Source organism: Stegostoma tigrinum, chromosome 26 (assembly GCF_030684315.1).
Source record: "Stegostoma tigrinum isolate sSteTig4 chromosome 26, sSteTig4.hap1, whole genome shotgun sequence".
NCBI classification, from domain to species: Eukaryota; Metazoa; Chordata; class Chondrichthyes; order Orectolobiformes; family Stegostomatidae; genus Stegostoma; species Stegostoma tigrinum.
Window position 1 is genome coordinate 38,525,442 of NC_081379.1, and position 14,152 is coordinate 38,539,593.

The following is a 14,152-nucleotide window of genomic DNA, read 5'->3' on the forward strand; positions in this document are numbered from 1 at the left end:
CTTGTATTTTGGGTAGGAGGGTAACAAGACTTGCAGTCTCCAGTAATTTTACAAAGATAAGGTTTACTCGACTACATCACGTATTATGCCTTATTTATTTTGTGTTGCAAGAGAGGATAAAAACGTACAAAATAGGAGCAGAAGTAGCCTCTCAAGTCTGCTCTGGCACACAATACCATTGTGGCTGATCTATTATTAGAGCTTAAAAAGTGTAAATGTCACATTTAACAAAGTGGATCATTAATGTATGCATTTAGTCATTAATCTGTGCTAATATTCCACATGCAAAATCAGGATTTAGACAAGCTTGTTAGTGCTGTTGGGGAAATTACTTCACCACACTTTAACTGCTATTTCAGGATTTATTGCACCAATATTTACCATTACACACCCAAGAACACAAGCAATTCTGAGAGACTTGCACAAACAGAGCACTAATGTGAAGCATTTCTAGAACAAGGCACAAAGGTCCCAGAAATAGAAGTAGCAAAGGCCTAAGATTACTCTTGTCAGCTGTGGCTACACCTCCACACTCACATCTCACGGTCCTTGATATTTGCAATGTTCTTTCACCAATACTCATGGCCACTCGCACTATTCATGTCAAACTATACCCCTCTGCCCATTCACCTTACACTTTAGGTTCTGTTCCCAATTAGTGCCAATTAATGTCAACCAATGCCTCCAGCCATTACCGTTTGTCCTTATGCCTACTTTGCCAAATCTCCTGTTGTCCACCATTAGTGAAAATCCAAGCCAAAGCACTGGAAACTAGGTCAGGAGTAGCAGGGAAAGCCTCTATTCTGTGCTCACCTGCCATGCTTAGTGATACACTTCCCAGCAAAGATTTACCCTACTTAGGGACAGGAGCAACAACACTGGATGACATTTGTATTATAGGATCATAGAATCCCAACAGTGTAAGCAGGCCATTCAGCCCACCGAGTCCACACTGACCCTCCAAACAGCATCCCACTCAGACCCACCCCCTTATCCCGTCTCAGCATTTCCCACCCTAGGTCAATAGGCAATTTGGCATGGACACTCCACTTAACCTGCACATCTTTGGATTGCGGGAGGAAACTAGAGAAAACCCACACAGACATGGGGAGAATGTCTAAACTCCACATGGACAGCTGCCCTAGGGTCAAACTGAGCCTGAGTCCCCGGCGCTGTGAGGCAGCAGCACCAACACCTGAGCCACCGTGCTGCCCCTCTCTTTTCTTCTTTAGAAGAGTGAAAGAAAGTTTTCTATTTTGTATAAAACTTCTCACAACTTCAGGATTTCTCGAAGCCATTTATATGTGACATTTCTGAATTGCAGTCACAGTGTAACAAATGTAGCAAGTAATCTGCACACAACCAGCAATGAAAAAATGACCAGATATTCTCTTTTAGGTGTTAGCTGACAGATACAAATGGCCAGGACACCAGTTGATCCTACCACTTCTCTTCAAATAGTGGCAAGGGATCTTTTTATATCTACCCAAGAGGGTAACAGGAACTTATTTAACACCTCATTTAAAAGACAGCATCTCCTACAGTACTGCATTTCCTCAATACCACATTAGTGTGGATTATGTGCCAAATGAGATCTATTAATTCAGCACAGACTTGACCAGTGATAAAACTTGAACCTGCATGCACTGTGCAAGAATACCACATGAGGGCTGAATGCTGAATCATCAAATTTATAGCAAATGAGAACATTCAGCCAACAGTATTTGTCAGGTTTTTCTTTTAAAGAGTTGACTACTTCCATCCTACATTTCAGCTGGTTTCCAAAACCCTGCAAATTAAATCTCTCCAAATACTGTTCAATCGTTTTTTTGAGGGTTTCTATGGAATCTGATTCCACCATTCTTCTGGGTAGTGCACACCAGAACAAGGTGACAATGTGACAAAAAATCTATGTCTCCTCTCGTTATTTCACCAATCATGTTAAATCTGTAGAATTTGGGGACAAGAGGCAGAATGGCTGGTGAGCCATCTTCAAGAAAGAAAGCAGAGTGTGGAAGTCAAGGATAGCTATTGAGAGAGGCTGAAAATGGGGTGTGATGTTCCTTATAGATCAGTGCTGGGACTAAAGCAAATCACAATTTATGTTAATGACTTGGATCCTGGAATCAAAAATATAATTTATGAATTTGCTGATGTCATCAAATTGGTGAGTGGTGGGGAATGGGGTGTTGGAAAGGTCAATAATAATATAGAAAGACAACAAATTACAGGAGGATGTTAATAAGCTCATAGAACATCTCTGAACTGGTTGAATAGAAAAATAGGTTGAGTGAAAAAAATTAAAGCAGACTCGTTTCCCTCTTGTGGTGGAGTGGTACTGCCCTACCCCTGGACCAGGAGGCCTGGATTTAAGTCCCACCTGCTCCAAAAGTGTGTGATAACATCACTGAATTGGTTGATTAGGAAAATAGGTTAAAGCAGACTTGTGGGGGCCCTCTTGTGGCACAGTAGTAGTGTTCCTACACCTGGATTGGGAGGCCCAGGTTCAAGTCCCGCTTGCTCCAGAGGTGTGTAGTAACATCCTGAACAGGACAAATAGATGAAAATAAAAATAAGTTTGCAGAATGGGTAAATAATTGGCTAATGAAGTTCAACACAGGAATGAGATTTACTAGGAATTATTTGGAAAGTAGAGGTTTCTGTGAGTTAGAAGAACAAACAGATCTTGCTGTACAAATACATCAATTACTGGCAAGGCCATCCACAAAAGCAAACCAAGCACAAAAGACAATTTCTAAGGGAATAAAATTTAAAAATACCCATATTATGTTAAACATGTTTCAAAGCTTTGTTGGACTGAGCCAAAGATCACGGCATGCAGTTGCTATATTATAGATAAAGATAAAAAGACTAGAGAGGGTGAACCAAAGACTTTAAAAAAGTGACATCATGAAATGCAAGACTTTGCATGTTAGAAATGGATTGGCAGGCTGGGTATCTTTTCTGTTGATAAAAGTATGGGTCACCTAATAGAGTTCTTTAAGATTTTGAAAGGTTTTTGATAGAATAGTAAGTGTATTACTAGAGGCCATTAATATTAGACAGTGGTGTGTTCAAGGATATAATACACCGGGAAGTGGTTGAAGTGAATAACAGAGAAAGGGAAATTGGCCAAGCATGTGAAAGAGAGGCAATACAAAGTCACAATGATAGATTTTACCTTAGGAATGATGGGCAGTGGATTGAATGGAGCAGTGTACTGATATGAACTGACTGGACAAAATGGCTTGTTTCAGGGCTGCATAAGCCTATGTTAATTGTTTGGAAATCTCTGATCACTGGTTACTGACCCATTGCCAAGGAAACAGCCTCTCCCTCCTTGCTCTATTCAACACCTCATGATTTTGAATATCTCTATCACATTTGGCTTTATCCTTTGCTTCTCTATAGAGATAATCTCAGACTCGCCAGTGTCGCCACACAGATGATGATCCTCACATCCGAGATAATAATTGTACATGACATCCAGCTGTTTTTTTAAAGATTTGCATGACTTCTTTGTTTCCACATTCAAATCTCCTGTTCACAAAGTATTTCATGTAATAAAAAGAGGAAGTGCTGGAGAAATTGGAGAAGTGCTGAAGAAGAGTTATATTGGACTTGAAACATTCATTCTGTTTCTGTCTCCACAGATGCTGCCAGACCTGCTGAGTTTCCCCAGCATTCTCTTGTTTTATTTCACATTTCCAGGGTCTGCAGTATTTTGTTTTTATTCTATGTGTATTCTTAACTGTTTCATCAAGTTACCCAGTCACCTTCAAGGGTTTATAAATATGTACCTTTAGCCCCCTCTTTTTTTGATACCTCCTTCGAATTGTAGTATTCATGCTGTTTCATCAGCATGACCAACGACTAATCAGTAACCCTTCTCAGGCTGGATAAAGTGATGTTCCCTACCACACTTGCAACCAGGTCTGATAGAGTGTGTGTGTGTGTGTGTGTGTGTGTGTGTGTGTGTGTGTGTGTGTGTGTGTGTGTGTGTGTGTGTGTGTGTGTGTGTGAAGTCACCAGAGCCAACGAAATGAACCTCACCCAATAGCTTTGATGATCTAATTTTCAATTTTAGTATTAATAAACAATATATTAAGTGAATTATTCACATGCATTTATAATTTGCTCATTGTGGTAGATTATTTTGTTGCAACCTATTACTTAATGGAGGACAGGGGGTCATTATCGATTCAGAATTCCCTTCCCATAAGATAGGAAGATGGGTCTTTAAATGTATTCAAGGTTATGTTAAACAGCTCTTTGATAGACAAAGGGAGTCATGGGTTATGGATGCAGACAGAAAAGTGGAGCTGAGATCACAACCAGGCCAACTGTGGTCTTTTTGAATAGTTCAGCAGGCTTGAAAGGTCAAATTCCTGCTCCTAAGGCTTTTGATACACGATTACATGGATGAAATAGCATTTCCCCCATCACCAACCCCCCACAAAGACTGACTTCATGTTTAAAGAAGTTTCAAAGCAGTCACCTGACCTGGCTATCAGCCTGCAGCAGCAGATCTAAGGAATTTATCTATCAAAAGATATTTAACAATCTTGCTGTCCTAATTACAAGCAGGTAGCAGACAGAACAGAGAGAATACGCTTAAAGAGAGAGTGATTTCAAACATCATAGCCTTATTTTGATATATATGAAAGAATCTAAACTTTGGTTACCTTTATGAATGGTTTTCCATTATCCTTCAGCATGGCTGCTCTCCAGGTTAACAAGCGAGCACTCTCGAGTGCCAGGCCCATATCAGCCAGTTTGAGCTATAAACAAGCAAAATGTCACTCGCATCAAGTCTTTCAAATTATTACATTTTTAAAAATAGAAGATATACATTATGATTCGGCTTGGTGCCTTTAGCAATAGAATGCTATATATCCAGATCAAGATAGGACTCAATATTGGAATTCCAGCTATCACCATCATTCAGACAAATTACAAGCTGCTGTCTTCACCAGCAGATGATATTGCTTACAGATAGTGGAGGAAATTCTGAATGTAACATTACTGTACGCTGCACAGAGGCACTCACTTGGGCCACTGTACGTGTTTCAACTCTTTGCTAGACCTACCCAATGAGTCCCACTCCCTGCTCTTTCTCTATAACCTACAGTAGATTTGCTTCTTTAATTAGGTATCTCTTTTGAATGTTTAAGGCTTTTTTGCTCCTACCTGCTCTTCAGACAGTTCATTCCAAATTACTTTTCTAGAAAAGGAAAATTCTGAAAGGCACCTTTGGTTCTTTTGACTATCACCTTAAGTCTGGTTACCAAACCTTCTGCCATTGTCAACAGATTTTCATTATTACTCTTTCAAAAGCCTTTATGGCTTTGAACAAATACAAACCATCTTTCAACCTTCTTTGCTTGAGAACCACACCAAATTCTCCAATCCTTCCATTTGCCTAATAGTCACTAGCAAGATTCTAGCTGACCTTTTCTGCTCCTAATCTAAGCCCTTCCTAGAATATGGTATCCAGAATTGAACACGGTACTTCAGCTGAGGCCTGTAAGTGTTTAATAAAGGTTTGGCAGACCATGTTGTTTTTGTATTCACTACCTCTATCATTAAAGACAAGAATTCTACATTCTCTTTCAGCAGCCTTGTAAACTTGCCCTAAGATCCTAAGATTTGTTTACACACACCCTCAGAGATTTCTCTTCCTAGTTCCAATTTAAATTGTTAACATGTAGTTTATACGGCTTCTCCTTATCCTTCATAGTTTCCTAAATTAAATTGATCCTGCCTTGTCTCTCCTGATTTCAGCAGCCTACAATTTCCAGAAGTCTGTTACTATCTGTCTCACTGCATACTATTTTTACACAGTTTCTGTCAGCTGTTGACTTTGAAATTAGAGAACAGAGCAGGTTGGTTAGTGACTGGATAACAATTTAATCTGAGAGATAACAAGAACCGCAGATGCTGAAGTCAGATATAACACAGTGTGGAGCTGGGAGAGCACAGCAGGACAGGCAGCATCAGAGGAGCAGTAAAGTTGATGTTTCAGGTTGAGACCCTTTTCTGAAGAAGGGTCCAGACCCGAAACATCAACTTTCCTGCTCCTCTGATGCTGCCTGCCCTGCTGTGCTCTTCCAGCTCCACACAGTGTTATAACAATTTAAACCGCTGCTGCTATTTTGAAGGAGGAAACAGCCAAATCTGGAAAAGTGCCAGAAATGTAAACATGCTGTGATTTTTATATTACTGAGAAGGAGTTTGAAGGGGATTCAATGTATAAATCACTTGCAGGCAACACTGTCCAGGGACACCAGTCTGAAAACTTTCCAAGTTAGGACTTTACTGACAAAATGAACCTTGTGGAAATATCACTTCATATGTGCAGTTCTATTGTGATAAGGAATATTTCACAGACAACTGTTATCGGTGACCAGACATCATTCAAACTTCCCAAGATTTATATCAATCTATTAGGAGAGTTAAACTCAGTGTGCCCCTGCCATCTGTTGTCCATATTATGAATAGCCCAATTTTAACTCTAGTTATTGTAAATACCTTGTGGCTGAATATCTGCAGTGATCTCTCAATTGCCTGATATGGAGGGACCTCCCATTAATGTGCAGTGGACATTTAGGAGAGACTCAATAGGAGTGATTGTGCCAATTTTTACCTGAATAGCCTGAAGTTTGGAGATTGGTGAGCCAAAGGCCATCCTTTTCTCAGCATAGTCCACCGCACAGTCCAGGGCTGCCTGAGCAATTCCAAGGGCCTGCGAGGCAATACCAATCCGACCGGAATCCAGTGTTTGCTGAAAGGAAAGTTACAAAAACTTTAAGTAGCAAGTAATGTTGTCTAACTGACTAACTTTTATGTACCATAGACCAGGTCATCAATCAAGGTGCTGGCCCCAATTGGAAAATGTTACTTCGCAATAACTAAAGGCAAACAAGTTTTTTCCACTTCCACCTGCCTTCGAGGTGTGCTCATGGTCTCTCCACAAGTAATAACTTGCCACTTACCCAGAAACGAAGCAGTTGCATCTGCAGGTGAATCAAGGTTATTCAGTAAAGTGACTTGTCATGGAGTCATACAACATGGAAACAGACCTTTCAGTCCAAATCATCCATGCCGACCATGTTTCACAAACTAAACTAGTCCCACTTGCCTGCATTTGGCCCATGTCCCTCTAAACCTTTCCTATTTATGTACCTGTCCAAATGTATTTTAAATATTGCAACTGTACCTGCAACCACCACTTCCTCTGGCAGTTTGTTCCACATATAACCCACTCTCTGAGTAAAAAAGTTGCTCCTCGGGTCCCTTTTATATCTTCTTCTCGCCTTAAAAGTATGCCTCTAGTTTTGAACGTCCCTACCCGAGAGAAAAGATCTTTGCTATTCACCTTATCTATGCCCTCAAGATTTTATAAACCTCTATAAGGTCAACCCCAGAAACCTCCTATGCTCTAATGAATAAAGTCGCAGCACATCCCCATAACTCAAATCCTCCAGTCCCGGCAACATCCTTGTAAATATTTTCTGAACCCTCTTCAATTTAATAATGTGTTTTCTGTAGCAGGTTGTCCAGAACTCTACACAGTGCTCCAAAAATGGCCTCAAGAAAGTCCTGTACAACCACAACAATGATGTTCCAACTCCTATACTCAGTAGTCTGAGCAATGCAGGCAAGTGCACTAAACGTGTTCTTAACTACCCTATCTCCCTGCAACGTACCTTCCAAGGAACAATGTACCCGAACCCCCAGATCTCTCTGTTCGACAGCACTACCTAGAACCCTACCATTACCTGTATAAGCCTTGCCCTTGCTTGTCTTGCCAAAATGCAACAACTCACACTTATCCTAAGTAAACTCCATCTGCCACTCCTTGGCACATTGGTCCAGTTGATCAAGATTCCTCGTAAACTTAGATAACCTTCATTGGCCACTGAACCATCAATTTTAATGTCATCCGCAAACTAACCACACCTCCTAAATTCTCATCCAAAACATTTACATAAATGACAAACAACAGTGGACCCAGCATCGAACCCTGCAGAACATTGCTAGTCACAGGTTTCAAGTCCTAAAAACAATCCTCCACCAAAACCCAGTCTCCTACCATCAAGCCGATTTTGTATCCCATTGGCAAGCTCTCTCTGAATCCCATGTGATCTAACTTTACTAACCGATCTTCCAGTTGGAACACTGTCTATATGGACTTCAATAAAAACTCTGACGACATTTCTGCCCACATCTACCTTTTTGGTCACATCCTCAAAAACTCAATCAAACTTTTGAGATACAATTTCCCACACACAAAGCCACGCTGACTAGTCCTAATCAGTCCTTGCCTTTCCAAATGCTTGTAAATCCTATCTCTCAGAATCCCCTCCAACAACTTTCCCACCACTGTTATCAGACTCATGAATCTATAATTCCCAACTTATTGCCTTTCTTAAATAAAGACGCAACATTAGCCACCCTCCAGCACTTCACCTGGGACTGTAGATGATACACATATTGCTGCTAAGGGCCCAGCAAATTTTTTTCCCTAACATCCCACAATGTCCTGTGAGTTACTTGATCAGGTCCCAGAGATTTAGCCACTTTTATCTCCTGAGGTTTAACACAAAAATGACCTCATTGATCTTTAAGGGGCCCTATTATCATAGAGTCATAGAGTAATACAGCATGGAAACTGGTCCATGCTGACCATGGCGCCTACACAGCTAGTTCCAATTGCCTGCATTTGGTCTATATCCTTCTAATCCCTTCCCATCTATGTACCTATCAAAATGATTTTTAAATGTTGCTATTGTACCTGCCTCAACCACTTTCTCAGGCACCCCATTCCATATACGCACCACTCTACGGGAGAAGAATTTTCCCCTTAAATGTATCCTCTCTTACCTTAAACCTATGCCCTCTACTTTTCAATTTCCCATCCCTGGCAAAAAGACTGTATGCATTCATCCTATCTATGCCCCTCATGATTTTGTGCACCTCAATGAGGTCACCCCTCATTCTCCTACGTTCCCAAGGACTAAAACCTATCCTAGCCAGCCTCTTGCTATAACTCAAGCCTACTAGTCCTGGCAACATCCTCATAAATCTTCTTTATACACTTTCCAGTTTAACACGTGTCTTTCCTACAACAGGGTGACCAAAACTGTACAGAAATCTCCAAGTGTCGCCTCACCAATGACTTATACAACTGTAACATAACATCCCAACTCCTATACTCAATGCCTCAGGCGATGAAAGCCACCATCCTGAATGCCTTCTTCACTACCCTATCTACCTGTGAAGTCGCTTTCAATGAACTATGTACTTGTACTTCTAGAGCCCTCTGGTCCACAACACTCCTCAGAACCTTAACATTTACTGTAAAAGTCTTATCTTGGTTTGAGTTTCCAAAATGCAACACCTCACACTTCCCTGTATTGAATTGCTTTTCCTTTGTTCATTAATGGGAAGAGGGCATCGCTAAACAACCACATTGCCATGGGTCTGGAGTCACATGTAGGCCAGACCAGGTAAGGATGACAATTTCCTTCCCCAAAGGATATTAGTGAACCAGAGATATTAGGAATTGTCGATGCTGGAGAATCTGAGATAACATGGTGTAGAGCTGGATGAACACAGCAGGTCAAGCAGCATCAGAGGAGCAGGAAAGCTGATGTTTTGAGTCGAGATCCTTGTTCAGAAATGGGGGAGGGGAAAGGGATACTGAACTAAATAGGGAGAGACGAGGAGGTGGATTGAAGATGGATAAAGGAGAAGATAGGTGGAGAGGGGACAGACAGGTCAAAGAGGTGGGGTTGGAGCCAGTAAAGGTGATTGTAGGTGGGGAGGTAGGGAGGGGATAGTTCAGTCCAGGGAGTACGGACAGGTCAAGGAGGCGGGATGAGATTAGTGGGTAGGAGATGGGGGTGCAGCTTGAGGTGGGAGGAATGGTTAGGGAGGCATGGGTAAGTTGGGATGTGGTTGGGGGAGGGGAGATATTGAAGCTTGTGAAGTCCACATTGATACCATTGGGCTGCAGGGCTCCCAAGCAAAATATGAGACGCTGTTCCTGTAGCTTTCAGGTGACATCATTGTGGCACTGCAGGAGGCCCAGGATAGGCATGTCATCCAAGGAGTGGGAGGGGGAGTTGAAATGGTTTGCAACTGGGAGGTGTAGTTGTTTGTTGCGAACTGAGCATAGGTGTTCTGCAAAGTGGTCCCCAAGCCTCCGCTTGGTTTCCCCGATGTAGAGGAGGCCACACTGGGAACAGTGGATACAGTATACCACGTTAGCAAATGTGCAGGTGAACATCTGTTTGATGTGGAAGGTCTTCTTAGGACCTGGGATGGGGATGATGAAGGTGGTGTAGGGGCAGGTGTAGCACTTGCTCCGGTTGCAGGGAAAGGTGCCAGGGGTGGTCAGGCTGGAGGGGAGTGTGGAGTGGACAAGGGAGTCACGGAGAGTGTGGTCCCTCCAGCAAGCAGATAAAGGGTGGGGAGGGAAAACGTCTTTGGTAGTGGGGTCAGATTGCAGATGGTGGAAGTGTTGGAAGATGATGCGTTGGATTCGGAGGTTGGTGGGGTGGTATGTGAGGATGAGGGAGATTCTGTTTTTGTTGTTATTGCGGGAGGGGATGTGAGGGATGAGTAGCAGGAAACGTAAGAGACACGGTCGAGGGCATTTTCGACCACTATGGAGGGGAAGTTGCGGTCATCTGGGATGTCCGGGAGTGGAAAGCCTCATCTTGGGAGCAGTTGCGGTGGAGGCAAAGGAACTGGGAATAGGGGATGGCCTTTTTGCAGAAAGGTGGGTGAGAGGAGGTGTATTCTAGGTAGCTGTGGGAGTCGGTGGGCTTGAAATGGATATTGGTTTCTGGGTGGATGCCAGAGATGGAGACAGAAAGGTCCAGGAAGGAGAGAGGGAGGTATCAGAGATGGTCCAGGTATTAGTGAACCAGATGGGTTTTTCTGACAATTGACAATGGATTCATGGTCATCATTGGATTCTTAATTCCAGATATTTTTATTGACTTTGAATCTCTCCATCAGTCATGGTGGGATCTGAACTCATCTCTCCTTAGTTAATCTTTAGCTCCTAATGGACTTGTAGAAGATCTCTGGATTATCCTTAACATTATCTGCCTAACTCATATCCCGTTTTGGCTCTCCTGATTTCCCTCTTAAGAACGCCCCTATGCCCCCTATTCTCTTTAAGAGATTCACTTGATCCCAGTTGTCTACACCTAAAGTATGTCTCCTCCTTATTCTTGATCAGAGCCTTAATATCTTCATTCATTCCCATAATTCCCTACACCAACCAGCCTTACCATTCACTCTAACAGGAACATAATGCCTCTGAACTCTTATTATCACACTTCTGAAAGCCTTCCACTTGTTAGTCATCCCTTCATCTGCAAACAGTCTGCTGTAATCAACTTTTAAAAGTTCCTGTTCCTTACCATTAAAATTGGCCTTACTCCAATCAAGAACTTTAACTTTTACACAAGCCCTATCTTTTTCCATAACTACTTAAAACTAACAGAATTATGATCAGTGGTCCCAAGTGCTCTCTGTCACTAACACTTCAGTCACTTACTCTGCCTTATTTCCCAAGATAAGATCAAGTTTTGCACCTTCTCTAGTAGGTACATTTACATAGTGATAAAAAAAATTCTTGAACAGATTGAACAAATTTCTCCCTATCCTACCCCTTAACGCTGTGGCATTCTATGTTTCAAAAGTTAAAATCCCTTACCCTATTATTATTTCAAATATCAGATCTCTCTACATATTTGCTCCTCAGTTTCCCCCTGACTACTGGGAGCCCTATAATGCAATCTATCAAGGTGGTCAACCCCTTCTTATTCCCAAGTTCCACTCATATGGCTTCATTGGATGAAACCTCAGGAATATCCTAAGTATAGTAGAAATGTTTGCCCAAATCAAAAACTCCACACCCTTCCTCTCTTTCTATCCTTCTTATAGCATCTAAACCCCAGGCCATTCAGCGGCCAGCCTTTAGCCATGTTTTTGTAATAGCTATGACATCTCAGTACCATGTTCTCACTTATGTCCTGAGTTCGTCCCTCTTATCTGTCAAAGCCATGGCATTGAAATAAATGCAGTTTAATTCTTCATAGTTATCTCATTCTCTGATTTGATCTTGCCTGCCTCGTCTAATTAACTTGGTCTCTCTAACTTCTGAACCATCCCGATCTGTCTCTCCATTCTCACTACTACTTAGGACTCTCCGCTGCCCCCATCGCAAGCAGCCCCACCCAAACCAACCTGCACCTCCCCACTAGTTTAAAGGCTCCTGAAAGCACCAGCAAATCTACCCATCAGGGTGTTGGCCAAGTGGCTCAGTAACATGATAAATCATACACACAACCTACAGGCACAGCAAGCTTAAAGAAAATATCCACAGACAACACTAAAACTGAATATTTTAGCAAGTCGTTGTGCTCTTTCTTATCAATATCATGTCTGGTATGTGACTAAGAGTTATTCTATTCCTAAGGTTCAACAATAACATGCCAACTGGTGTTGGGATTACTAAAATATAACTAAATACAAAACTGAAAATAATTAGGCAGCTAATTTGTATTCATCAAGGATGGTACGACAGGTGATGTGTCACAGTGTCAGCATGTAGGAATTCCTGGATGCCACTTTGGTCAGAGCAAAACACGCCTCTTGTAAATGTTTCAAGTTTGAGCAGCTGTGGCTCAAAGTTTATGAGCTGGACCACAGATACCCGTAAAGCGTCAGGGAGGGGGGAAGGTTACCTGCATTCTTCATACGAGAAGGAAGTCACACCACATACATCCAACTCCCATTAGCACTCCAGGAACTTTCTGCCCCACACTAGTTTAAATAAAAATCACAGCTCTAGAAATAGTTAATCATTAAAACCCTTTTTATACATAGATCAAAACTACACAAAATTTCATATTTTTTGCTTGGAATTGGGGAAGTACAAAACAACCCCTACTTTCACTTCTCTCAGTGTAATTTGGCTTTGTCCCACCATTTGGCCCAACTTTTTCGGCCACGTTCATTCTTAGCCAGATTTGTAACCAAGTTGGCTTTTGTCACTGATCAAACAGTTCAGTCATGCGACATAAATGTTCTTCCCAAGTCTGGATAAAAACCAAATCATTGATGTAAACAACACATTCACACAGTCCCTCAATGCTTTGGTTGCTTAATTGTTGGAATGTTACTGGTGCATTTTCATTCTAAATGGCATGACTTTTCATTGATAAAATCCACCCAGCATTACAAAAGATGATAATGCTTTTGCTCTACCTGTCAACACAGCTTTCCAAAATCTTTTCAGTAAGTTAATTTTATTGACAATTGTGCATTCCCATTTTGCTGAAGGCAATCCTTCAATGTTGCTGAAGGATATGAATCCACATTTAAAAACACATTGACTTTGCGATAATCCGGTTCAGGCACCAACACATTCAGTGACCATCAGCTATGATGATTTGATTCAATAAGATTTTCGGCCATCATACAAACAAAGAACAATATAGGTCACTTGGCCCTTCAAATCTGTTCTGCTATTCAATAAGATCATGGCTGATCTAATTTTAACTTCAACTCTATAGTCCTGCATAACCGCAATAATCTTTCACCACATAAGTAACCAAGAATCTATCAATGTCTTCAAAATATTTAAAGATCCTGCACCCACTGCCTTTTGAGGAAGGGAATTCCAAAGACTCTTAATCTTTGTTGTAAATGAGCACCCCCTTATTTTTAAACAATGACCCCTACGTCTAGATTCTCCCACAACAGAAAACATGTTTTCAACCTCCATCTGGTCAAGTCCTGGTCAGTATCTTGTGTGTTTCAATTCAGTTACCTCTGAATCTCCTAAACTCAGAGAATACAGGCCTGGCCAGTCTAGCGTCTCTTCATAGGGCAATCAGTCATTCCAGATATTAGTGTAGTAAACTTCTCTGAACTGCTTCCAACAAATTAATATCTTGCCCTAAGTACAGTCATCAGTACTGTAATCCAGATGTGGTTTGATCAATGCCCTGTGAACTGAAGCATTATCTTCCCACTCTTGAATCAATTCCTCTTGCAATAAACCATACATTCTCTTGTCTTTCTTAATTATTTGCTGTACCTGCATATTAATTTTCTGTGATTC

The 14,152-nt window shown here is 41.5% G+C and overlaps 1 protein-coding gene across 1 annotated transcript in view; it reads right to left on the reverse strand.

The window, feature by feature from the left end:
- acads (acyl-CoA dehydrogenase short chain) overlaps positions 1-14,152 on the reverse strand; it is a 162,311-nt gene that overhangs the window by 34,780 nt on the left and 113,379 nt on the right. The window contains exons 7-8 of the mRNA XM_048556388.2: positions 6,647-6,784; positions 4,686-4,781 (exon numbers count right to left, since the gene is read on the reverse strand). Of these exons, the coding sequence (XP_048412345.1) occupies positions 4,686-4,781; positions 6,647-6,784 (234 nt within the window). The remainder of the gene's footprint in view (positions 1-4,685; positions 4,782-6,646; positions 6,785-14,152) is intronic.